This window comes from Erinaceus europaeus, chromosome 4, assembly GCF_950295315.1.
Source record: "Erinaceus europaeus chromosome 4, mEriEur2.1, whole genome shotgun sequence".
NCBI lineage: Eukaryota > Metazoa > Chordata > Mammalia > Eulipotyphla > Erinaceidae > Erinaceus > Erinaceus europaeus.
In genome coordinates this window covers 15631655-15658468 of record NC_080165.1, presented here as the reverse complement: position 1 = coordinate 15658468, position 26814 = coordinate 15631655, and the positions used below count along the sequence as shown (strand labels likewise).

Here is a 26814-nt window from a genome sequence, read left to right as displayed (position 1 = left end):
ACTGGTTGGCTAGAGGAGTCTGGGTAGACAGTAAGCACACTGGCTGCCTAGTTTCTAATGTGGACTCCTGGTTGGGAAGAGACCAAAAAGGTGATGCTGGCTCCCCGACTCATGATTGATCCTTTACAACTCCATACACTAAGTGAGACTTTAGAGTTTTTGTTTTCACACAGAAATGCAATTTTTTTGGTTAGTGTATCAGGTTGCATCACAATTTTGGGAGGCTCTCCAGAGACTGTTTTCCTCTTCACTGCTTGGCCCCAGCGCTAGGGCAGTAGGGGCAGATGGAGGGGTGGGCAGTCAGGTGGTGGACAGACAGATGCAGGGGCAGATGGATGGATGCGGTTAAAGCCCACTTTCCCGGGAGTGGTGCAGGCTGTGGCCCATTCCCTGGGCAGGCCTCTCTGTGCCTCCTGGGAGGCTCCTGTGGGTTCAAGTGCAAGAGGCTGGGCCCCCAGCACAGGTGGGAGTGTGATCTAGTGGTTTCAGAAGCAGGGAGGAACCTTGTGTTCATCATGTGACCAATAAGACCAGCTAAGCCACAAGGGCCACTGGGAAACCTCTAGGTAGGGCCAGGAACTAGGCTCTAAACCTTGTTGCATCTGTGCCTACTCTGGAGGGGGTGGCCCTGTCCCTGAGGCCTGCACAGTGCCAGCCTCTGGACACAGAATTCTGTCATTTTCTGGATCCCAGATCCCCTGCCTCCTGGCTCCTAGGCTTTACATGTCATCCCCTCCCCACTGCCCAGGCACCTACCTGCCCTCTGGACTCACCAGGTGACCTTGTACCCCCAAGCTTTCCCCATCCTGGTGGTGACAGAGACCCAAGGTCACCTCCCCCCCCCAAGGACACAGCTGTCAGCATGCTCCCTCCAGCTGCCCCCCACCACAACTACAGAGCCTCCACAGGAAAGACAAGTGCCTCACCTTAGCACAAAGCATTTCAGGTTTATTTAAATAAAAATTATAATTTATACAAGACTTTTCCTTTAAACAAACGAGTGTTTTTTTTCTTTAAAAATGTTACAGAGGATTGTTTCATTGGTTCCTCATACAGTACAATCCTTTTGTTGGACAAATTACATGGGGAACAATTATTTACAGATCCAAAATAGAGTCAAGCTTCAGACATAGAAAATGTGACATTCACTCTAGTTCAGTGATTAGTTGTAGACATTAAATATTCACTCGGGCTTTCATAGGCCAATAAAAACTGTGGATTCTTGCCCACAGACAGCCCTGGCCTGCAAGCCATACTTCCCAGCTGGGACCCGGGGCTTCTATAAGGCCCTTGTGCCGGGGGGGGGGGGGGGTAGCCCGGCCTAGACCCTCACAGCCCCTGGGGAAGGCGCGGCAGACACATCCCTGCAATATGGCCAGTTTTCATCTCCCTTCTCAAAAGGGACTCAAACTGAGCACCCAATCCACTGCAGGCGACAGCCCCCACCCCACCACTGTGCTTAAGCGACCTTCTCCAGGGCCCCCCGGAAGGGGTCTCAGTAGCCTCCACAGTCTGTCTGGGAAGCTATTCAGGGCCAACCCTCTCTTGCTACAGAAGCTCTGGGAGGGTCCCCTCAGGGCTCCCCTGGGTGTGCCAAGGCCTCCACGGCCCATGAGGGCTGACGGGCTGGCCACACTTGCTGTGCCGAGCCCCGACTGCACCCACGGGTGGGTATGTGCTTCATCTGACTGGTTGGCACGGTCCCCCCCAGTGTCCCCCAGGGGATGACAGGAACCAAGGCCAGCCACTGGCTCTCTCACCCAAACCAGCAAATTAGGATCAGAGCAAAGGTAAAAATTACATCTGAAAAATGATACAAAAATAAGAAAAACAGCTTGCTCTCTGTAAAAAATATAATCATCTGTTTCTTCAAAAAACAACAATCTCACGGACACCCAAAGGATTCAGGACAAGCCAAGGGACCAGGAGGAGCTGGTGGAGGGGGGCCTGCTCTCGCCCCGCACCCACCCTCCTCGGGGCCATTGCACACAGAAGCCTCCTCTAGCTGTCCTCTTGGCTTGAGGTGGGGGGACCAGAGATGCCCTCCCGTGGGCGCACTGTCAGATGCTGAGGTGCAGATCCCACGGCCACTCCCTGCAGCCGGGACCCTCCCAGGCATCCCCGCACAGCCCACACAGGTCGGCCACTACAAGCTGGAGGGAGGGGTGCTGTTCCTAAGCACCTCCATCCCGAGTCCCAGGGCCCTGTCATCTCCAGCCGGGTAGCCAAGTACCTTGGTGTTTCCATCTGAGAGCAACCAGAGCTCCCAGGCCTCCCCCAAAGCCTCGTGGGGTGATTCCAAAGAGCAAAGTGTTTAAAAGATGTGCTTCTACCTACATGCCACTCTGCAGCCTCGTCAGCTGGCAATCACAGGCCCCAGACAGCAGGGGGGGAACCCCTCGGTGGAGGGGCCAGGCCCTCCTGGGGCCCAGGTACACCCACCAGGCCTTGCTGCCCCTCTCAGCACACGCCGCGGTGGTCTCCCTGGAGGGGAACCTCCATCACTGGCTTCTCTCCTGCTCAGCTATGGCTTTGGTGTGGGAGAGCTGCTGGCTGTGGCGGCCGGCCGGGTGCCGGGTGGCCACGTCCTACCATGGTCCTTCCCCAGCCTCTGCCCTCCTGCCCACGGCCATCCTCACCCACTGGGCGGTGGGCCCCTCGGTGACGCTGGGTCAGCACATCAGATGCCACAGCTCCCGGGGCGGGGGGGTGGGGGGTTATTGCAAAGGATCTTGAGGCCGTCCTGGTTTTTTTTTTTTTCTTTCTCTTTTTCCTCCCCCATTACCAAATTGCTAGAAACAAAAAATGCAAACAAAAAGCTTCCAGCAGCATCCTGGGAGAGTGGCCGCTAGCTGTCGCTACCAGATGCTGCTGCGGCCGTGATCTTCATGTACTGGCCGGAGATGGTCTCGAAGGCCTCGTCCCTGTGCACCATGGCGCCAAACACCAGCGGCTGGGGTGGGGGGGACACACAGCCATGAGCGGGGGTGCAGCCGGGCCTCCCTCCTGAGAGCCTCCCAGGACCCTGCAACCCACAGCACTTACTTTCTGGGTGGACGGCGTGGACACAGCGATCCCCATGCCCGAGCCCGGGAGGACAGAGAGGACTTTGTACTGAAAGACAACAGCACACCTGTCACATGGTCTGTCCAGGGACAGAGCCACTCCCACTGGAAACCACAGGAGCAGACCTGCCAGTGGTCCATCCCTCCCGGCCCAACCCTGGTCCAGTGAGACTGGGTGTGCCACGGGACGTGCCTGTGGAGAATGGGCTCATAGGGTCAGGTGGGGAGAAGGGGGGGACAGGGCTGCTCCTGCTCTTTTCGATCCCAGAGACAGCACAAGCTCCCCCTGTGGGAAGGAAGGAGTCTAACAGCTGAGAGGTGCTGACCAAGGGGGCCAGCCCAGGGGTGGGGGTGGGGTTGGATCCTAGGGATGTGGTGTGGAGGCCCAGCAGCCTGGCCACCTGGGCATAACTCATACACTGCCCTTTCCTATCTGTGTGAGGACAGGAGACTTAGCATGGACCCTTCTAGAAGTCCCCTTCTAGAAGGGGAGCCCTAATGTGGACATTAGGAATGCCTGTAGGGTGGTCTGGGGAGTAGCACAGTAAATAAAATGTTGGACTCTCCGGTAGTGCAGCGGGTTAAGCGCACATGGCACAAAGCACAAGGACCAGCTCAAGGATCCTGGTTCCAGCCCCCAGCTCCCCACCTGCAGGGAGGTGGCTTCACAAGTGGTGAAGCAGGTCTGCAGGTGTCTATCTTTCTCTCTCCTTCTCTGTCTTCCCCTCCTCTCTCCATTTCTCTCTGTCCTATCCAACAGCAATGACAGCAACAACAACAATATTAATAACAATAACCAACAAGGGCAACAAAAGGGGAAAAAAATAGCCTCCAGGGGCAGTGGATTCATAGCATAAGGTCCTGGGTTCAATCCCTGGCAGCACATGTACAAGAGTGACATCTGGTTCTTTCTCTCTCTCTCCTCCTAGCTTTCTCATTAATAAATAAATTAAAAAAGAGAAAATGAATTGTTCAAAAAAAAGGAATGCCTGTCGAAAGTCTCCAGATAGCACTCCCCACCCACACTGTAAATGTGCCTCACTTCCGGCTAAAACCAGCTAGGAACCCCCGGCCCCCCCCCCAAGACTTCTCCCTGGCTTGAACCTAAGGGGGTGGTGGGTGAGTAGGGAAGTCCCAGGAAGGGGCCACACAGACCTTTTGGATGTCGGTGATATCTACCAGTTTGATGACCTTGTTCCTCTTGGAAGACCCAGATTTAGAGCTTTCGAAGCACAAGTAACTGCCAGGAGAGAAAGGAAGAGAGGCATAATTCAGCCTGAGAACCAGAGGAGTCCCATCTGGTGTTGTCACCACAGCCCCAGGGATGGCAGGTGGCCCTAGACAGAGAGCCCCTTTCCTCCCTGTTACACTGTGTGGCCTTCCGTGAAGACTCTGCTTCTGGAAAGAGCCTCATAGTTCCCTCTGACCAGAGCCCTGCCCAGCTCTGGCTTCTGATGGTTGAACTGGGGACCTCAGAGGCTCAGGCATGGAAGTCTATTGCATAAACAGTTGTGTTATCTCCCTGGCTCAGAGCTTCAAAGCTCTTTTTTAAAAATACTTTTTATTGGGAGTCGGGTGGTAGCACAGCGGGTTAAGCGCAGGTGGCACAAAGTGCAAGGACCGGCATGAGGATCCCGGTTCGAGCCCCTGGCTCCCCACCTGCAGGGGAGTCGCTTCATAGGCGGTGAAGCAGGTCTGCAGGTGTCTGTCTTTCTCTCCCCCTCTCTGTCTTCCACTTCCTCTCTCCATTTCTCTCTGTCCTTTCCAACAACGAACAACATCAATAACAACAATAATAACTACACAACAATAAAACAACAAGGGCAACAAAAGGGAATAAATAAGTAAATATTTTTAAAAATATTTTTTATTTGTTTATTTGATAGAGTCAGAGAAAAACTGAGAGAGAGAGAGAGAGAAAGGGAGAAAGAGAGAGAGACTTACAGCATTGCTTCACTGCTTGTGAAGGTTTCCCCCTACAGGTAGGGACCAGGAGCTTGAACCCAGATCCTTAAGCATCATAATAGGTGCTTTCAACCAGGTGTGCCACTGCCTGGCCTTGAGCTTCAAAGCTCTTAAAGACAGCCCCCTGAACCTGACTCATTTTCCACATCAGTCTTTGGGACACACCCAAGAGAAAGGAAGGTGTGTCTCCCAGGGCTAGTCAGGGCCCCCTCTCCAGACCCTCTGGTGAAGGGGTGCAGACGGAGGTCCCTGAGGTGAGCATGTGGGACCAGGTGACAGGAGCCCCTGGACTGCTCTTCATCCTTGGACCTGCTCTCTACGCCCCGCCCTGGCAGCCTTCAGGACACGCTCTGCACATCTCCTTAGGGAGAAAAGCAAAGCTGCACCCCAAATGGAGGGTGGGGCTGCGGTTCAAGCACGGCCCCCCCAGCTGGAGGTCTGAGTCCTGGGCAGCAGCATTTCTCCCATCTCGAGCGCCCAGGCCCGGGAGTCCCCGGGCACGTTAGGGCCACACTCACTTTTCTGTGACATACAGCACCCCGTTCCTGATGTAGTCGGTTGGCATCTTGCGGTCCCTGTTGATCAGGCAGCAGCGCCAGCCGTTCTCACACACTGTGGGAGAGAAAGCCCACCTCACTGCTCTCGAAGGCGGCCCCGCGGTCACCCCATCTGCAGACGAAGCTGCCAAGAGCAGGACGGCCCAGCAGGAGCTGCTCTGCCTGTGGGACCTATGTGCTCCCGGGGGGAGGCGCACACGTGCGTGAACAGCGCAGGCAAGGAAACAGCCTGGCCGGGGCACTCAGGGTGCGTGTTTCCATGTCATCAGTCAGCAGGAAGAGGGTTTAGGAGAAGGGCAAGATGTCAGATTCCAGAGTTTTCTTTCTGTGGCTGGTTACCACACACTACAGCCCACCTGGGACTTATAAGAGTTCGAGTCACTGAAAGCCAGTGTGTATGGGGGGTGTGGGATACTTATGAAGGGGGGGGGTCCTGGAGGGTTACCTGGGGAGGAGGACCCCTGAGTCCCTCACACCAGACAGGCCACAACCAGGGCCTGCCCCGGCTGGGAGTGGGTCCTGAGAGCAGCACTCTGTGACAGCGAGCCCAGGTGAGGCTGAGCAGCCCATCTGATTCTCTGCCGGAAACTTCACTGCAGGAAAGGTCAGCTCTCCATGCCCTCTGTCCCTCTGTGGCCTGTGCCGGCCGCCAGTCCCCCAACCCCAGCCCTCAGCACAGGGTGGGGTCACCTAACATGGCCAGGCCAGGTCCTGGGCTTGTTACTCACCCGCCAGCGGACGCTCGTTCTCTGTCAAGTTGAAGATTTCATGGAAGTTGCCCTTCTTGGTGCCATGGAAGCGGCCAGTGTCCTCGTCCTTGCTCAAGCCAGTGGGTGTGCTAGACACGTAGCTCCGTGAGGACGTCGTCTGCAGCTGCCAAGAGCAGACCGGAAGCCTGTCACCCCAGGTGTGGTGTATGGGCTGGAGGGCCTGAACACACACACTGCTTCCCACACCCCGTGGCAAGCCTGCTTCCTCAAGCTACAGCCCAGATGTGGGGTGCAGTCTCCCCCCAGGCCCTGCAGTACATGATCCTCATCCCCTGAGCCTACCTATCCCCAGGGGGAGAAGCCCCATTATCCCCCGTCACGCCTGCCACCCAAGCTGCGCTAGCCTGCACCCCACACGCGGCACTGGAAGAGCTCAAAGTCGAGCAACACCAGGAAGTCACAGTCACAGCACAGCACGCACGGAGTCAGCACAGCGGGACAGGCTTCCACATGGACACTGTACCTTCTCATGCCCTGACGGCTGGCCAGAAAGGGAACAACAGACACGTGTGACCATGACAAAAGAGGCGGTTCTATGTGACACCGGTCAGACGTACAGCTATGGGCCACCTCTTGGGGGCTGCCTTCCACCCTGTTCCCCTCACCCTCTCCTGGGACCAAGGGCAAGAAGGCCATGTCTCAACAACCCCAGAGTTGGCACAAGTCTGCTCCTCCCATGCCCAGTGGAGTCACACTTCCTATCTGTCTGTCACCTCAGGCCACATCCACTTCTGTGGCCTGAGTCTACCTCCCTGGGACGTAGGCCTCTCATGCAAATAGTTTTTTTAATTAATTAATTTATTTATTTATTTATTTTCCCTTTTGTTGGCCTTTTTTATTATTGTTGTAGTTATCATTGTTGTTATTGATGTCATTGTTGTTAGATAGGACAGAGAGAAATGGAGAGAGGAGGTGGAAGACAGAGAGGGGGAGAGAAAGACAGACACCTGCAGACCTGCTTCACTGCCTGTGAAGGGACTCCCCTGCAGGTGGGGAGCCGGGGGCTCAAACCGGGATCCTTACGCCGGTCCTTCCACTTCACGCCACGTGCTGCGCTACCGCCCAATTCCCACATCTAGTTTTATAAGAGAATGAAGAGGCTGGTCCAAGAATAGTGGGGTCACACATGGGTGAGGCCCTGGTGCTGTAAAAACCAACCCACCCAGGGTCAGAGAAACGGCTCACCAGCTTAGACACCTGCCATGCCATTACTCAGCTCAGGTTTGAGCCCTGGCAACACTTTACATGGCACTGGGGAAAGCTCCAATGCTGGGGTGCCACTCACGCCCCCCCCCCCCGACACACACACAAGAACATCATCCAAAGCAGTGAGCTGACACATGCACAGGGGTCAGAGACACCAACAAAACAAGCCAGAAGCAGTCACAGACACCCTCTCACCAGGACACATACACAACACACTTGGATCTGAAATCCACCTCCTCAGGAAAGCTCTCTTATTAGACTTTCCCAGGAGTCCTGCTGAGCCCAGAACCTCCCTAGGCTCTGGTTCTGTGTCTTGACTCAGCAGGAGATACCCAACACCCCCATATCCTTCCATGAATGAAATATGGGTCCAGTACCAGCCTGTGAACATGAGGTGGGCCCAGCGCCTGGCCTTGCTGCCTGTATCTCAGAGCTGGGGACAGCAAGGTGTGGGGAGTGGTCAGAGCTTGAAGACCCACCCAAAAGGGGGTCACTTTCAGTGCCCCCTCCTCCCAAGGCCCTCTGACATGTCTTAGCCTGGGCACCAGCCTGTCTCAGCAGGGTCAGTCACCTGTCCAGCCTCTGCAGAAGGCTCCCCCAGGGCCCCTCAGTCAAGTGGGGGCCTCCAGCCAATCTCTAGGGTCACACAGCCTCCCTTAGCAGTCACCCAGCCCTGGGCTGGCTGGACCTTGCTGAGCCAGTCTTGAAGAGCAGAGATGACCAGTGCTCTGAGTTGGAACAACTCAGCCTTCTTCCCAGTGAGCCAGGTGTTGCTGGAGCTGGAGCGTGTGTATGTGGGCCCCACAGCTTCCCCAGACGCGCCCCTCATGTTGCAGCACGTGGCCGGCTCACCCTTCGAGACACAGCAGTGCTGGAACGCTCTTTGAGCTGGGGGTCCGTGGGGAGGCTCTTCCAGATGATGTAGGGGGTGTCGTATTTGGCTCGGAGTCTCGGGCAGCGTTTGAAGATGAAATCGATGAGGAAGAACTTGATTCCAGCGTAGAGTCCTGCAGGGAGTGTGTGGTTCTGTTAGTGCCGTTGGTGTGGCAAAGCCCATTTCGCCGGATGCTGCGGTCACCCCATCTGCTTGGGAGCCAAGGTCTGGACTGGTCCCCAGTGGAGTGACAAAGGGCAAGGGAGCCAAAATGGCCAAGTGACCCCAGTGAAAGAGGGAACCACCTTTGGCTTCATGGCCTCAAACCCGGATGGGGCTGAGAATAAAAGAACAAACCTGGAGTTAGTAATCTTGAGTCTAACAGCCTGTCCCCTGCTCCCCACCCCCCCAAGTGGGCTGCAGTCCTCAAGGTCAAGGGTGCTCCCTCCCCTCCTCTGGGCCCTGTGCACCAACCCAGCTCCCAGGGAAAAGACAATGACACCACATGGGCACCCCAAGGCATTGGTCACTTGTGGGTACCTGTGGCCACACCAAGGTTGGTCAAACCTGGTATATGGGGGGCGGGGGAGGGGCGCGGGGGCGCAGATACCTTCCAGAGGCAAGATAAAGCCTCCTGGGAGGCGGGAGCTGGGTGTGAGGAGGGGTGCTGGCTTCCTGGGAGTCAGCTCTGTGGAGATGGGGCTGCTTACCCAGGGCCAGTCCCACCAGGCGGTAAGGGAAGAAACAGGAGGTGAGGAAGGCGGCCCACAGCGCCACATACAGCTTCTGCGTGATCTCAGGCTGCACCCACATGAACAGGCTGCAAGGGAGAGGAGGACTCTCAAAGGGGGGGCCCACCAGACTCTCATGTGGCTGGGAGGCTGAGGACTTACTTCTTGATCTTCTCCAGTATGTCGGCCATCTTCCCAAAGAGGTTCTGTGTGGAAGAGAGGCTGTGCTTACAACCAGGCTGTACGCACAGACGTCAGAGGCCGTGACACCCAGGCCGCTCCCCATCACTCAGAAGCCGGGGGAACAGGCAGTAGGGGCCAGGTCTCAGCTGCCCATTAATGTGCTCCCAGGAACAAGGGCCCTGAGTCCTGGGCAAGCAGGGTCCCTGCCAGGGAGCACTGTCTACCAGATCAAAGCAGGCAGAACCTTCCCACCAGGTCTAGGGCTCCAGGGGATACACCCAACCAAGATGCCCTGGCTTGCGGTCCAAGAGCATCACCTGGGCTTTCTGGGCAACATCCAGAACCAGCTGGAACTTCTCAGACACAGTCAGGTCTTCCTTTGGAGGCTCCTTCAGTCAAAGAAAGAGAATTTCCACTGAAATTTAATGGTTCAAAGGAATTACAACAAAAACAGGACAAAGAACCCCCAGCCCCAGAAACTGGCTCTTTCTGCTACTCGCACAGCCAGCAGGTGGCCTGGGGGCCAGGTAGCGGGCAGAAAGAGACTCCCACCCACTCAACAGATCACCTTCAACGGTACATCTGATACCCCATGCAGCCCACTCCTCACTCAACAAGCAGGGAAACTGAGGGAGGCAAACAAAGGTGGAGCCTGGTCCTACTTGTCTGTATTCATTCCATAAGAACCTCCCAGGGTTTTCTGGGTACCCGGCTCCATGGGCACAGGCTGCCTCCTCTGAAACCAGTCCTCAGACTGTGTCCCACAAGCACTAAGCAAATCAGCCTGGCCCGCGTCCACCTCAATTCACAGAAGGCTGTCAACTGTGCTGCAGCCAGTGGGGCTGCCTGGGTAGGGCCATCCGCTTCCCTTGCAGCCAGGCCGAGGCCAGATCCAGGCACGAGGGGCACTGGCTGGAAAGGGGTCAGTGTGGCTACCCAGGGCCTCAGGGGCGTCCACACAGCTGAGTCTGGAGGCCTCGGGGCACCTGCAGTCTCTGATGTGCTCACGAGCCAAGCTTGCCTGGCCAGCAGGAGGCCTTCGCCCCGCAGGACTTACCACTGCCTCGGACACCTCAGGCACAATGCTCCACTGGATCCGCCAGCCCCTGAGAGCAGGAGACACGCAACCCTCAGCACGGTGGCACCTGCAGCCGCGCAACTGGGGGAACCCTGTGCTCCCCACAAAGAGGGAGAACCTTTGCTTCTGAGATCACCCGAGTCACACACAAGCTCGTGGAGGGGACAGTTCAGGCCGCCCTTGCAGGGCCCTCCCGTGGGAAGGGCAGCAAACTGAAAAACAGCCGGAGGGGAGGGGCCCTGCAAAACAGTTGGGGAAGCAGCCAGAGCAAGTCCTTTAGCTGAGGATACCAGACTGGGGCCTGAGCCTTCCCCCTGCACAAGTGATCTCTCCCGCAGAGATTATTTCCAACTGCAGCGGCCTGGGAAGCGCCGGGGCCATCAGCATGGACACATGAGGGCAAGTCAGGGCCTCAGGGTCTTTGCTCCTTGGTTCGGAGGAACACAAAGGCTCAGATGCTGGGGGGCCACATCAAACAGACCCAGGGGCATGGGGTGCCCTTCCAGGAGTGAACACTTGCAACACACCCAAACACAGGCTGGAGAGGGCAAAGCAGGTGTCGGGGGCGGGGGTGGGAGTGTGGCCACAGCCACTCTGAGCACCGGCTCCTCCTCAGCACGAGACTCTGAATGAGCAGAGACCTCCTGGGCTGCCCACCATGGAGTCTCTGCAGCTCCATCACCCTCCCATCAGATGTCACAGCTCAGGTCTGGGGAGATCTTTCCTGCCAACACTGTGGGGGCCCAGAGGGACCTCACGGTTGGTAGCTGCTGGCCACTGGAGGAGAAGAATGCCTGGTTTGGGGTTATCCTCTGCTGGCTCCAACCCCGGGGGGCTGGGTAACCTTTTGGGGATCAGGTCAACCACCCCCCCCCAAAAAAAAAGCCCACTTGTGTGCCTTGGCTGTGTGTCATGAGGTGAGACAGCGCAGTCACCCCCGTCTGGCATGCCTGCCCACCTACCTGGCGATGAGGTAATTGAGGGACAACCTCAGAATTGCAAGGAACAGGAACATGGGGATGGCCCAGCCGTGCCACACGGCGTTCATGTACACCTGCGGGTTTGGGAGACAGCAGGAGGGAAGGGAAGGGAAGGGTCAGGCCGCCCCACAGTGGGGTTTGGGCTACACCCCCCCCCCCCCACACACACACACAGCAGCAGCATTCCAGAGTTGGGAGCTGGGGGTATGAATGAAGAGGGAGCCAAGAAAAGGGGTGTCCTGGGGAAGCAGCCTCAGGTCAGGACCTGAGCAGAAGGCAGCACTGGCCCTGCCTATGCCCCCACCCCACCTCCCACACTGGAGCTGGGCACCACCACGCTCAGCAAAGCACTGCGTGGCATGCAGCCATGGCCATGGGCTGAGGAGTGGGGACACTGGGGTTCAGGCAGAGGCCTGGAAGGTGAGCCTGGGAGGAGCCAGTGTCTTTTGGCAAGAAGGGACACAAGGAAGGCATCAGTGACCCTCAGGGAGAAGGCCTCAGAGCAAAGTGTGCGCATAGAGGGGAAGCTTCCCACCATCTTCCCCCAAACTGTCCAGGAAAACAGACTAAAGAGATCTCTGCTGAAGGACTCTTCCGGGCTGATAAGGAGCCCTGCAGAGGCCCCGTCTGTTCTCAAAAGATGACCTCCTCACCCCACAGTCAGGCAGCTTCAGGCAGAGAAGCAGGCTGCACAGTTCTCTGGGGGCTGACCCTTGGGGCAGGGGTGCCACCTTGGGGAAGGTCCCCTCGCCCACCCCACCCATGAGAGCACTCACGGTGAAGGCAATGGCAGATGTATAGACGGAGTACCAGTCAGATAAGGCAGAGAGGTTCTTCACAAAGCTGGTGACAGGCTTGGCACCACGCTCTGGGGACAGAGCGAGCAGTCAGGTCAGGGTGGCCCAGTCTCAGGACACATGGGGGAGGCGTGGATGGCCACACCAGCTTAGGGAGAACCAAAAGGAACAAGGCGAGCCTGGTGCCCAGGTCCCAGGGGCCTTTAGCCCTCGCCAGCTCCCATTTCTTCCAATGCTGCCTCCACCACCTCCCCCCATGCTACAGAAAGGAGAAAGTGAGGGGACTCGCACCCCTGGGAGATGTCTGGAGAAATACCAGCTCTATCCAAGGCTCCTGGGTATGGAATGAAATTCCTGCTACTGGAGGGGCACAGGGACAACTGGCTGCACCCCCTCTCATCTCACATGACACCCCACAGATGGGCTGGGAGATGCTTCAAGAGGAGCTTTCTAAGAAATGTCTGTGAGGCTGGGAGTATGGATCGACTGCCAACAGTCACGTTCAGCGGAGAAGCAATTACAGAAGCCAGACCTTCCACCTTCTGTGCCCCAGAAAGAATTTTGGTCCAGACTCCCAGGAATAAAGTATAAGGAAGCTTTCAATGGAGGGAATATGATATGGCACTCTGGGGGTGGGCACTGTGTGGAAATGTACCCCTCTTATCCTACAATCTTATCAATATTTCCATTTTACAAATGAAAATTCAAAAAAAACTGTCCGTGAAAGGTCTTCTGGAAAGAGGTCCCATTCTGTGTGAGACAGTGGGGTCCCTGGCCCAGCCACCCAGGCCCCCAGGGCCACACACAGGTGCCTACTTACTGAGCCGCCTCATGTTTTCAGTCAACCTAAGAGAGGAAGAGAGAAGCGGGTGAGCACAGATCCTCACTCACCTATACAGCTCTGCCGAGCCTGGCCCGGCCCCGGCCTCACGGCTGCTCCCTCAGTAAAGAAGGGGCATCACCTCTGTGGACTGGGCAGCCATCCCTGGTCCCTGTCCACACCATCTCTGTCCAATGGACCAGAGTTTTTGAGCCTTGTCTATCTGACACACCCTGGGAGGGCAGAGGGGTTTGCTAAAGTGCCTGCCCCCAAGGCTCAATATGCACTGAGCTGGGCCAGAAGCCCAGAGCAAGGCCCGTGCAGCAGGCACTTGGGCTGAGCCCACAGGCCCTGCTGGCCTCTCTCCAGGAAGGCAGCACAGTAAGCCCAGTGAGCCTGTGATGTCAGGGGAGTCCCAACTATCACCACACTTGAACCCAACCCTGCGGTCTCCATGGAGGTTCTGGGACACTTGCAGGGTTGGTCCACACTTCTGTGAGACTCCTACCTCCGGGCGCTGAGGGGTTCCTCTGTCTCCACGGTGCTCTCCTCAGGCTGAAACCGAAAGTCCTCCACATACTCCCCGAACTTCTCATAGAACCACTTCTGGACTCGGGAGCATAGTCCCTGGCTCCGCCGGTCTGTGGGAGTGAGGTGGAACCCCGGTGAGAATGCAGGGCTGGCTGTGAGGGCCCACGCAACCAAGTCCCAAAAGGAAGCCTGCCCTCCCCTCCGCTGGGTGCAGCCCCACACAGACCACAAGTCTCTGTGTCCAGAAGGGTTAGTGTACCCAGTATCCCCTCTCTCAGGGATAGACAGTATACCAGGGAAGGGGCTTCTGGGCTCACTCTGGGGCCCTGCAGACCCTGGGTGGGACAGTGGGGGCAGAGAGGGGGACTGCCTCCAGCCAGGCCTCGGACCGGGGAACAACAGGCTTGACAAATTAAGCTCAAAGACATACGCTGGCGACTGAGCCTCTCCACACTCTAGCTGGGGCCTCAGAAAACCACTCACAGGACAGACTGAGCCGGGAGCAAGGAGCTAGAGAGAGAGCTCATTCAGTGGTATACGTGCTGTGACGTAAGACAGCACAGAGGCTGAGGCTCCAGTACCACGTAGAAAGTGGCACTGTGGGAAGCTCTGGAGATGTGGTCTGTCTTTCTCTCTCTCTCTCTCCCCCTATCTATCTATCTTAATGAGAAATTCAGCTCAGGAAGGTAAAATAGCACACACCCAAGTTCCTAGTTCGACAGAAACAAACAAAAAAAAATTAATAAAACAAAACCCAAACAAACCAAGAAATAAAATAATAAAAATAAACAAATAGGAGGCCGGGCGGTAGCACAGCAGGATAAGCGCACATGGCAGGAAGTATAAGAACCGGCACAAGGATCCCAGTTCAAGTCCCCCAGCTCCCCATCTGCAAGGGGGTTGCTTCATAAGCAGCTAAGCAGGTCTGCAGGTGTCTGTCTTTCTCTCCCCTCCCTGTCTTCCCCTCCTCTCTCCATTTCTCTCTGTCCTATCCAACAATAATGACAATAGCTATAACAACAACAATAGTAACAAGGGCAACAACAAAAAAGGGGGAAATGGCCTCCAGGAGCAGTGGATTCATGGTGAAGGTATCAAGCCCCATCAATAACCCTGGAGGCAAGCAATAACATAAAATAAAAATAAAAATAATAAATAAAACCAGGAGAAATCTGCAGAACTCAGGATGCAGTTCAAGGTGCACCTGGCAGGAAGCAGGTTGTATGTGTCCTGCAGGTGGCGCTGTTTCACAATTAAACAGCAAGTGGCAGGAGGGGGGTCAAGTGTTAAGGGCTGAAGTGTGTGCGGCCATGCACAGAGGTGATGGCATTTGGAGGGTGAGAGACCGCTGCCCGGCACCAGAGCAGTCGTGGGTGGTCTGTAATTGGGGGTGGTGTGGCTGTGTTCATAGGAAACCCTTCTGACAGACACCGATGTGTGAAGTTCACAGGCTTCTAACTTTTCACTATTAGAAACTGGTAATAAGCTGGGGCCCTAATTGGGAAGTCCTGAGATTCCCAAACAGACATGATGGGCCCAGACCTCGAATAAATCCCTCTCTCCATTGTTACAGGAACACAATAGACCCCTTTGTGGACCCACATAGGACCTTGCCCTCAACTTGGATCAATGGTAGATAATGTTCCATCCTCCGAAGGGAGGCTGGACAACATACTCTATGCTACACCTGAGGAAGATGGGTCCTGAGACTGGGGCAGCTTGGAACATTCCTACTCATGACCACAGAATGTGAGCTTGGATCTACAGGGATGCAGAGGTCACATAGGCTCCTAGCTGAATATAGGCCCCAGATCACATCAAATTGATGGGGTTTACAATCAACAATATTTATACATCTTTCCCATATTTGGGAGCTACTCTCTTCCCTGATCCAGCTTTCTGGTCCTTCCTCCAGCCATGACATCATCTCCCCAGACAATAATTAGGATCCACCTGCATATCATATTTCAGGCTCAGGGAAAAAAAAAAAAAAAAAAAGACTAGTATAGCCACAGGCCCTTTGGAATAGAAAGAAAATAGGCCTACTAGCTATCTACAAAACATTCTACTATTCATACTATTCTACATTCATACTATTCCAGCCCTTAGGTCCATGATTGGTCAATAATGTGTTTGGCTTTGTATGTTAACTCTCTTTTCAGCCACCAGGTTACAGATGCTAGCATGATGTCTGACCAGACTTCCCTGGACAGATAACCCCACCAATATGTCCTGGAGCTCCACTTCCCCAGAGCCCCACCCTACTAGAGAAAGAGAGAGACAGGCTGGGAGTATGGATCGATCTGTCAACACCCATGTTCAGCAGGGAAGCAATTACAGAAGCCAGACCTTCCACCTTCTGCATCCCACAATGACCTTGGGCCTATACTCCCAGACGGTTAAAGAATAGGAAAGCTATCAGGGGAGGGGATGGGATACGAAGTTCTGGTGGTGGGAATTGTGTAAAGTTGTACCCCTCTTATCCTATGGTTTAGTCAATGTTTCCTTTTTATAAATAAAAAATTTAAAAAAAAAAAAAGAAAGAAACTGGTAATGGGACCGAGGAGATAGCTCAATGGTAGAGTGCATGCCTTGCATGAGTGATACCCTAGGCTTGACCCCAGAAGCAAAACTTGAATCAAACTAAAGTTTAAACTATTTTAAAAATGTGAGACTGACTCATCAGGTGTGGAATGTCAACCCTTCAGCTTCATTATTCGAGTAAGACCTTTCCTAGCTTGTAGGACTTTTTTTTTTTTTGGAATTTTTTTTTTAATATTTATTTATTCCCTTTTGTTGCCCTTGTTTTATTGTTGTTGGATAGGACAGAGAGAAATGGAGAGAGATGGGGAAGACAGAGAGGGGGAGAGACAGACACCTGCAGACCTGCTTCACTGCTTGTGAAGCAACTCACCTGCAGGTGGGGAACTGGGGGCTCGAACTGGCATCCTTATGCCGGTCCTTGCGCTTCGTGCCACATGAGGACTTAATTCCATTTTGGGTGGTGCACTTTCTATTAAAGCCTCAAAACCTAGATATAGACCAGGGCCCCTGAGATAGGGCATACGAACACATGTATCCATAAGTTAGGGTGAAATATACACCTGAAAGCAATAGTTTGCATGATAGTTTGCAGTGAGTCAATAAATGCAGCAAGTAGAAAGACCTAAAAAAACACCTTTAAGTACCTAATGAAACAGTTTCTACTTAGACCCAGATACCCTCCTTACCTACTTCCTACTACACTTCCCTCAGTCACTCCAAAGCTAACCTTGTCAGACAAAGTAAGGATGTCAAAAGCTGATAAGGGCAAGAGACTGGCAGACTTTAATGATGACTCTTTAGTCACTATCAGGCCACCCCATCATCTGGGGCCCTAGTCAGGGAGTCCTGGGATTCCCACACAGACATGATGGGCCTAGACCTCGAACAGATCCCTCTGTCCATTGTCACTGGTCATCTCCATCAGGAACAACATAATGGACCCCTCTGTGGGCCTCTATAGTACCTGGCCCTCAGTGAGCAGTGAGGAAGGTCTGCGGGTATCTTTCTCCCTGTTTCCCCCTGCCCTCTCAATTTTTCTCTGTCCTATCAAACAAAATAGGAAAAAAAAAAAAAAAAAAGGCTGTCAGGAGCAGTGGATTCATAGTGCTGGCACTGAGCCTCAGTGATAACTATGGTGGCAATTAATAATAATAATAATGATGATGATTATGATAAAGCAGGAGGACCATGGGGTCTCTTGAGGTGCTCCCAGACTTGCCCCAAGGTCTAATGGCTGAGGGTTTAGGTGCAAGCCTGGGCTACAGGCCTTGGGGCCCAGGACCACCTGCACTGTGGACACAGCATAGCAGCTGCCTCCACACCTGGGCCAGCCTGCCTGACCCACCTGCTTCCTCAGAAAAGACTGAGCAGAGGAGGCTGAGGACGGCTCTGATTCTAGCATGGCCACCACTCAGCAGCATCCCCGGGGAAAGGAGAGGCCTCCTTTTCCTTGCTTTATACGGGCAGCACTGATACCTGAGGCCCTGCCAGCATAACAGCTCCTACACAGGCAAGGGGGGCCTGCGGGCCACCAACAACCCCAAAGTCAGATGGAAAACCCAGTTTCTTCCCATAACAACCTCTGAATGACATTTCAGAAAGTGTGAAGTGGGGACTAGGATGAGGAACATGAGCTAGGGATGGGGGGAGAGAAGGGCTCTATGGCCTGACCCCGGGCGGGTTTGGGACACATCCTGACCACAGACATAGCCACAGCCAACGCAGTCAGGCCCCGAGTCAGAGGCCAAGAATCCGGCGTGATAGCAGCGTCACTTTCCCTGAGGGACAAGCAGACATGGATACCGGGATGGCTTCACAGAACAAAAGCCAGCCAGGTTTCAGGGAAACGCCCCACGTTCGCCAGGACGACAGGTTGGTTGATTACAAAATCAGAGCCGCTAACACAGTTTGGAGGGGAGTCACCACCCAGCAGGAGTGAGTAAAATGGGCAGACCCCGCTCACCACCCAGCCCTGGGCTACCTGTGGGGCCTACCTGCTCCATTACTGACTGGGGGTGGCCCCTTCGGAGGCTGCTGCATGGCCTGCTCCTCGGTTCTTGAAAGAGAGGGGGGAGAAGATGGTGACTTCGGTCAGTGTGACTCTAGGTGCCAGTCCTGGCCCGTGAGAAGCTCCAGCCCGTGGGGCTGTGCCCTGTGGTCAGCTCACCTGCTTTGCAACCACACGCCCGGCTCAGTCATGGTGGCTGCCAGCAGGCCCACAGCTGTATTTGCAACAGGCCCCTGTTCCAGTAGGCTCAGTGGTAGAGTGCATGCCTTGTGTGTATGAAGCCCTAGGTTTGACCCCTTTCACTTTCCTATTCCATTTTTGACAAACCTGCTTATTACTGGGCCCAGAATAAATTGCTCTGATGCTGCTGATTAACTAGCCTACTAATGAAAAGATGCTTAATAGAATCTTAGGACCAGAATATGGCACATCTGCTGGAGTGCTCACATGACAGTGTGTAAGGTCCTGGATTCAAGCCCCTAGTCCACACCTGCAGGGGGGAGCTTCAGGAGTGGTGAAGCAGTGCTATAGGTGTCTCCTCTCTCTCTCTACCCTTCTACCTCCCCGTTACTTCTCAATTTCTCTCGGTTTCTATCCAAAATAAATAAATAAATATACAATTAAAAAAATTAAGTACAGGTTGTTAGCCAACACCATTATGGCTGAGCCCAGGTCCCAGCTCAGCAAGGCCATCAGCTGCAGGTCACAGCAGTCCCCCAATCTCTGAGTCCTCTCCTGGAGTCTGCTCACCTGCATGGGCCTAACCAACGGCCTGACTTAAGCTGCAAGCCCAGATGAAATTGCCTCCCACCTCTGGGATGGTGGCCCCGTTCCCATGCCCTGGCAACACCCTCTTCCATGCTGGGGGAAGATGAGTCAGAGGGAATGCCTGAGGAGGAGCCATGGAAAAGGCAGAGGAGGCTGGCCACAATGGCACTCTCTTCCAGACAGGCCTCCATATCCAGGTTACTGCCCAGCCAAGTGGGGGTTCACTGGGAATGGGGGTGGCACACAGCAGCTCCCAGGGCCTGGTGTGTGTAGTTGACTGGCCAGAGAGGGTGGGTTCTCTGGACCAGGAAATTCCTGAGCAGCCTGGGGGCAGGGCAGAAGAGTTTTATCCCAGAAACATTTTTTTTTGCTTTATTTATATACTTAAAATATTTTATGTATTTATTGGATAGAGTCAGAGAAATTGAGAGGGAAGGGAAAGAGGGGAAGGGAGAGATCCCTCCAGCACTGTTCCACTGTTCATGACGCTTCCCCCCTGTAGGTAGGGACCAGGGGCTTGAACCAGGTCTTTACACATTGTAGCATGTACACTCAACCAGGTGTACCACTACCCAGCCCCATTTATTTTTCTTATATTTGATATGACCGAGAGAAATGGAGAGGAGGGAGAAGAGTTAGGGGGAGGGAGAGAGGAAAGGGGAGAGGGGGAGAGAGACAGACAGATACCTGCGGCACTGCTTCGGCCACTTGCAAAGCTTCCCCTGCAGGTGGGGCCTGTAGGTTTGAACCTAGGACCTTGCACATGGTAATGTGTGTGCTCACTGAAGTGCACCACTGCCCAGTCCCCCAGCTCTGAAACTCTAACAAACTGGCTCTGTCAAAGGTGGAGCCCAGGGGAGGATGGGGACATAGCTGCTCACACCCTGCTCACGCCCCCGCAGGGTGACCACTTTGTAGCTGTCCTGTTCAGCACGGTGACCTGGTGACCTGCCAGAAACACACAGGGATGTGGGTGTGAACTCGCCGTGCCCTGCTGGGAAAGGAGGCTGGGGACTCAGGGCAGCTGCTCCAGGTGTCAGACGCCACCACCAGAGTGCCCGTGAAGTTCCATGGCGGCACTGTGGCACCACAGGAAATGTTTTTGGCGCCTCCCGCTGACAGTTCTTGGGGGTGGCCCTGGGAGCAATGCATGCACCACTGAGCTCACTGATTTGGCAGAAGGGGGTGTTGTGTTTCCAACTGTGGGCTCTTCAAATCGCTTCCAGCCCCCTGCAGTAATGCTCAGTGCTCAGCCTCCAGCGTCTGGAGCAGAGCATTTGCAGTACCACTTTAAGTGGCAGGGCTCAGCCAGGCGCCTGGGGACCTACCCAGGCCTCCCAGTGGGCGGATGGGCTGGGGTGCCGCTGTGGCTCACTGCATAATCAAACCTAAGAATCTCCCCACCGTGTGGATTTTCACGTGAAGGTGCAACAGCAAGCAAAGCACTGGCTGAGGTCCACACACCAATTTCTGGTGGGGAAAGGGGGGTGGCAGCAAAGTGGGGCTTCTCCTCTTCTAGGAAACTCAGGGCACCCACGGCAAGCCCCACAGAACCCTAGATGGGATCACACAGGCCTGGGGGTGGGGTGGTAGCAGGCTTTATTCAAAGCATCCTGAAGCATAGAAAAAGGGTTTTTTTTCCTTCCTCTTTAGATAAAGAGAGGCAGAGAGTGTAAGAGAGACCACAGCACTGAAGCTTCCTTCAGTGTGGTGGGGGGCCGGGCTTGAACCTGGGTCATGCACGTGGCAAAGCAGCGCACTATCCCAGTGAGCTATTTCACCCACCCGGACTCATTATTAATGATGGCAGAGCAGGAAGCAAAAAGGTCGTTCCTCAGTGAGAAGACAACACCCTCTCAGAGCTGAGAGGCAGTTGATAAGGCCTGACAGGAAGTCAGTGTCTGCCCTCCAAATGCACAGTGGCATTTCCTTCCCACCAACTAAACTCCAATGGCCCCTGTGGCGTGTGGGCTTCCTGGGGTCCACTGAGGGGCAGTGCAGCTCTGCACCCTGCACACAAGACAGAGTGGGAGTCCCTGCAGAAGCAGCTTTCACTCCCACTGGGGACAGAGGCATGGCTGGCGGTGGTACGGGGCCAACAGAAGAGGTGAGAAGGGTGGGGTGCGGGGGTGGAGGTGAATGTGAGGCAGAAGTGAGGGAGCTGACAGAGGAGGCAGGTTGGAGTGGTGGAGGTGACGTGAGAGGTTGAGGGGAAACTAGAACAGACCTCATGGGCAAACGAGGGTCTGAAACTGGGGGTGGGGGCGCACTGCCATGCCAAGAAGGGGTTCTGATGGAGGGGGTGGCCAGCCAAGTCGGTGAAGACCAAGGTTGTTGTATTCAAGGGGTAAGGGCAGCATGGGGGCGTGACAATGTTGTGGGGACTTGGGGGTATGGGGAGGGGGCAGGATCCCAGCCCTCAGGACCCCTTGCTCTAGCACCCCAGCCTGGATGCTTGTGAGAAGTATGATCCCCAGACATTTCAGCTCAAGAGTCCAGAGGATGAGGGAACCGCACTCCTGGCTGAGGCCAGAATAAAGGGGCGAGGGGGAGACAGGGGGAGCCAGGCTGACCTGCCCCCTCAGTGGGGGGAGGGTGGGCCCACCGTCTGCCCTGACAATGGTGTCCCTGCCCTTCAAGCCATTCTGGCCTGTCCCCCAGCTGCCACCCGTCGGTGCACCCCTCACCTGGCCTTCAGCACTTCCTGGACCTTCTGCTCCAGCTCGATCCGCCGCTGCCGTTCCCGGTCCAACTCCTGCCGCAGCATCTCTGAGTTGGTTTCTTCTCGAAGCTTCCGGAGCTCCTCCTCTGTGGGGAAGACACCAGCCAGGTGGTCGTCGATCTGTCTGTCCCTCCAACACAGATGTACCACTGGGAGGCTGGGTTTGGAGCCAGAGACAGATGCTGGACACCTACTGGGGAGACTGGATCCTCCCTTTTCAGGGGTCACACCCCCAGGCAAGCCATTACTCACACTCACTCAGGGTGAGATCTGGGGCATCAGGCCTCGGAGCTGCTAATGACACATCTCAGAGCAGCTGGGACGCCCCAGAGCACAGCACCTGCAGACGGTCACTTGTGCCCCTTGGGGTGTGACAACCACCCAGACACTGGCAGGCCCATCAGCCAGGGAAGTGGGATCAGGTGGGATCCGGAGGGAAGCAGATGGAAATCCCTGGGGAGAGTTGGGGGGGTAGAAGCCATGGCCCCCTGTGGAGCTGAGGGCAGTCAAAGATGAAAGGGGGGAGCCCCAGGAGAGTCAGGTCCTGGATTTCTTTCCAGGAGGAATGGTGTGAGTGCTGATCTGGGCTGCTGTCACTGGAGTGTGTGTCGGGCTATGTAATGACAATACCTCTAGATGTCCCATCCAGGATGAGAGAGGGAGGCTCACGCCTCCCACGTACGTATGCATGCCAAGTCCAGGCTCAAGCCCTGACACCACATGGGAGGTGCTATGGCACCAGGGGAAGCTTAGAGCACCATGGCATCTCTCTCTCCTGACCTTTCTGTCTGGGTTAAAGAAAAAAAAACCTGAAGTGGTGAATTCACACCCTCTGGGGCTATGTCACCTCACGTTGTGTGTGACAAAGGGAGACTTTGTTGCTGTGATTAAGGTAAGGGCTTCAAGACTACCCTGAACTATCTTGGTGGGCTGAATGCCATCACAATCATAATCAGTCTTCAAGAGACAGGAAGGCTAGGGTTAGTACCCCTGTCATCTTATAATCTTGTTAATCATTATTGAATCACTTTTTTTTTTTAATTTATGGGAAAAAGAGAGAGATAGGGAAGTGAGAGGTCAGAGAGAGGCTGGGAGATGCCACCTGCTGACTCCATGGAAGGAAGGAAGTACAGAAGCCCAGTCAAGGATCCAGGCACCTGGTGGAGCTGGAAGAGGCAGGAAGTGGATTTCCCACTAGGGCCTCGGAGGCACCGGCCCCACTGACACTGGGCCTGGTCCCATGACACTCACTCAGACTCTGATCTTCTGCGCTGTCAGAGAACACAGCGTTCTTTTCAGTTACCCAGTTTGGGGGTATCTGCTGCAGCAGAGACCGTGAGATGCCAGGTGCACAGGTCTCTGGGGGGCCAGGGGGTGGCAGCCATCTGCACTGACTGAACACCCACGTGACCCACCCAGAACTGACCCAGCACACCCAGGCACCTAGGATGCCCTTGCTGCCCTCCCTCCTGTCCTGTCCCTGCCCCACTGCACAGGGGACCACTGCATGGCTGCCCTGCCGGTGGCCCCCCTCCCATATCTCGGGCTGACGTGACGACATGGCAGATCCCATGCCTGGGGCCTCAATGGCAGGCATCTACTCCTCCCGGCCCTGGAGCTTGGTGTCCGAGTCAGTACGCACTGCTGAGGTGGCTGATGCCTCCCCTGCGTCCTCACCTCCTCTTGTAAGCACACTGACCCACACCTGACCCACACACTGACCCACACACTGACCCACACCACACTGACCCACACCTCCACGACCTCATAATCTAACCCTGATCGCCTTCCCGAGGCCTCCTCCCCACACCATCACATGGGCGCTGGTCTGTGACCACCCCTTGTTTTACGCATGAGGATCCAAGGCTCCGTAAAAACAAACTGAGGGGCTGAGCGGCAGCACAACTGTGAGTGCACACATTACCGTGCTGGAGGACCTGGGTTCGAGTCTCTGCTCCCCACTTGTAGGGGGGGGGGAAGCTTCAAGAGTGATGAAGCAAGTCTGCAGGTGTCTCTCTGTCCTCCCATTCTATCTGCCCTTTTCTTCTCAATTTCTCTCTGTCCTATCAAACAAAATAAAAGGAAAAAATGGCCTCCAGGAGCAGTGGACTAGTAATGCCAGTACCAAGCGTCAGCAATAAATAACCCTGGAGGCAATAAACAAATGAACAAATAAATAATCATAATAAAAGGCAAAACTGGGGGGCCAGTGGTCACAGGGGGCCTGTCCCAGGCTCTCTGTTTCCAAGAAATGTGAAGCTTCAGTGAGACAGACAGAGAGAGAAACACACACACAGAGAGATACACCATTAGGGCCCGCGCCCTGCCACAGAGTTGATTTGATGGAGATTTTGTTTGTCTGTCTGTTTTGTCATCACCGGGTCTTCACCACTCAGGGCCGACTTTTTCAGAAAGAGACAAAGATAGAGAGAAGGACACTGCATCTCTGAATCTCCCTCCAGTGAGGTAGGGACTGGGCTTGAACTTGGGTAGTGAGGACAGCAAAGAGGTTCACCCTCCTGGTGAGCTACTTTGCCAGCCCTGGGTTTAAATAGAGAGGGACCACCAGAGTCCCTGAGATGGACCAGGACACCCCCACCTGGTGCCTGTGCCCCCTGATACCACCTACCACCAGCCATGGTGCCCCCTCCCCCAGAACAACCCCCCTAGTGGCTCCGTGACCGTGAAACAGCTCTGCGCACCTGTGAGCACTGGGCCAGCTGGCCCTGAACCTGTAGCCCCGGGTTCCCATGCTGGGCCATGGTGCCTGAGGCCCCAACACCAAACCAGCCCACACCAGCTGGTGGCTCAGATGGCGGGGTGGGTCCCAGACAGCCTGTCACTACCCAACCAGTTACTTCCAAGGTAGGGGGTTCACTAAGGAAACAAGTTTGGGGGGATTAGCTAGAGGAGTCCCCCAGAACAGAAGCCATCAGCTTTGACCACTGTGACAGAAGGACTACAGCCAGCCGTACACCACGATACCCCAAGGTCAAGGGCTGCCGGGCGGGTGGGGGAGCAAGGTTGTTTCACAAGGCAGTGGCTGAGGGTCATCTAGATGGGCTCCGGGGGGAGCGGGGAGGTTGGAGGTTACAGGCCTGGGTGACAGTCACTGAGCATCCCAATCATGGATTTGAAGAGAGACTCGGAACCAGCAGAGCAGGGCTCCCAGAGGAAAACCATGACTGCTGCTCCAGACAGCATCCCTGTGGCCTCAGGATGTGACCAAAGATTCACCAGAGTCGGGGGCAAGATGGGACTCAGTACAGCCCACACTGCCCCTTGCTGCCAGACAAGGAGAGCTTCTCACTGGCCTAGATCCTTCCATCTGGGTAGGAGAGACAGATGCTCAGGGAAATTCAACAGCACCCATTCCTGCACCTCCCTTCCCCCTGGAGCCCTCACCACACCTGGGGACACAGAGCTGACTGAGCCCAAGTGTCCAAACTTGAGGCCAAAGTCAGCACAGCAGCCCCAGATGAGAACCATGTGCTGAAGTAGTGGACAGGCGGCTGGGCCCTTAGGTGCTGAGGGTGCCTGGGCAGATGGGAGAGGCTAGAGGTCAGCGACCCTCATGCCTCATGGGTAGTTGAGGGTACAGACAGAGGAACCCACAATTCCCAGGCCCAGGTCCACCTAGGGGGTGCCTGACTGGCTGGAAGCTTTCACTAACCAGTGCGCACTGGGCCTGCTGACAGCAGGGTCCCTTCGCTGGGGAAACCTCTGGAAAGCTGACCCCCTCAGTCTCCCCCGTGACCTGTCAATGCTGGCACCTTCCTCTGCCCCCTGCCAATGCCTCCATGTCCCTCTCCTGAGGTGCTATGGTTAGGAAGACACTAGGCCAGTCCGCAGGCAGCCTCGCAAAGGGGTACGCAGTGTGGGACTCACACTGCCCAGGGTCATCTAAGTGGGGACTCCTGACCACTGAACTCACCCCCCCCCCCAAGATTCATGAAGCAGGATCCACAGGAGTTGAACAAAGTGAAGGGGCTTTCAGAGGAGGGGTGCTTCTGAGCTAGCTGCACAGGCAGATCCAGGGCGAGACCCACCAGGTATTAGCAGTGTGTAAAACTGTGCTCACACCCACGGAGGGTGCAAAGGGGCTCCCAGGGTGCCGTGCTGAAGCTCCCGCGTGGGAATCAGCCTGCCCCAGACTGTCAGGGCTATACAGCCATGGTGAACATTCTTCCCCAGCACCCCTAAAGCCCTGTACTCCTCATCCCTCGAGTCCTCCCCAATTGTACCCCCATCCCAGGCTGCAGGGCAGGACATCCTGGCTCCAGTGTGGGAACAGCCCTCGGGGAGAGCAGCACAGGCCTAGCGACTCAGCCTAGCAAGTCTGCTCATCCTGGCTCCTGGCAGTCACAGAAGACTTCCTGCCTTTTCCAGGTGCCTTCTATCCTAGCTACAGGACGACAGCTCAGCCTGCACTTCTCCCCAAGTCCTTTCTGTCTGAGCAGTCAGCTCCCTGCACGGAGGGAACTTCTCCCTCCCCAGGCCCAGATAACGATCAGAACTGAGGACTGTGGGCCTCATGGGCCGGCTTCCTTGCAATGTGACACATTTAGGTCAGTTGTGGCACACAGAGCACAGCTGCTTCTGCACAGGACAAAGGCGATTTCTCCCCTCTTAGAGGAAGAAAAGAGGAGAGGCCTGGCTTCCTGCCAAGGGGAAAGTGCTGAGCTGGTCACTCAAATGTGGATGCCTCTTACCCAGCATCCCGAGTGTACCCATGTCCTCCAGGGGCTGCCTGAGCATCAGAACCCCCAAACCATCTCCAATCCAAAGGTGTATGAGAGAGGAAATCTGTGCTGGGATTGTAAATTCCCTCCTGGGTGCCCATTCACCTGGATGCCCAGGTGAGCTCTGTGAGGTGGCCAGGCACGTGAGGGAGGCCAGGCATGCTCCTTGAGGCACGTGCTCTTTCCCTCACTGCCTACAAAGAACAGCGGGGGCAGCAAAATGGGGCTGCAGATGGGGGTAAAGGCAAGGCCCAGGGTGGGTGTGGGCCAAGAAGGAGCCCCTCGTCCTCAGAGGCACCCGGACTTCCTAAACTTGGCTTTAGTGATGATGCCCCTTTCCTGCTGCCAGACCTAACAAGCCAGGTGTCTCCTAACAGGCGTCTGCAGGGACCCTGATAAGGAAAAGGAAGTTCAGGCAGGCTGCAGCCCATTTCTTCAGAGACTGCAGGCTCCTGCTTTCAACAGGAGGCGAG

General features: G+C 55.4%; 1 protein-coding gene across 4 annotated transcripts in view; it reads right to left on the bottom strand.

Annotated features, from left to right (window-relative positions):
* Positions 1-927: 927 nt before the first annotated feature.
* GRAMD4 (GRAM domain containing 4) overlaps positions 928-26814 on the bottom strand; it is a 78739-nt gene continuing 52852 nt past the window's right edge. For 3 of the 4 annotated variants that reach the window (XM_007522467.3, XM_060188794.1, XM_060188793.1), the window contains 16 exons: positions 21565-21685; positions 18096-18157; positions 13535-13667; positions 13027-13052; positions 12186-12277; positions 11392-11483; positions 10409-10457; positions 9669-9740; positions 9331-9374; positions 9148-9257; positions 8416-8570; positions 6316-6460; positions 5549-5642; positions 4221-4305; positions 3046-3114; positions 928-2953 (listed from right to left, as the gene is read on the bottom strand). In XM_007522467.3, coding sequence (XP_007522529.2) covers positions 2849-2953; positions 3046-3114; positions 4221-4305; positions 5549-5642; positions 6316-6460; positions 8416-8570; positions 9148-9257; positions 9331-9374; positions 9669-9740; positions 10409-10457; positions 11392-11483; positions 12186-12277; positions 13027-13052; positions 13535-13667; positions 18096-18157; positions 21565-21685 — 1454 coding nt within the window. In that variant the 3' untranslated portion in view covers positions 928-2848. Of the gene's footprint in view, positions 2954-3045; positions 3115-4220; positions 4306-5548; positions 5643-6315; positions 6461-8415; positions 8571-9147; positions 9258-9330; positions 9375-9668; positions 9741-10408; positions 10458-11391; positions 11484-12185; positions 12278-13026; positions 13053-13534; positions 13668-18095; positions 18158-21564; positions 21757-26814 lie in introns of all 4 variants that reach the window. The other variant, XM_060188795.1, reaches the window with a different exon arrangement.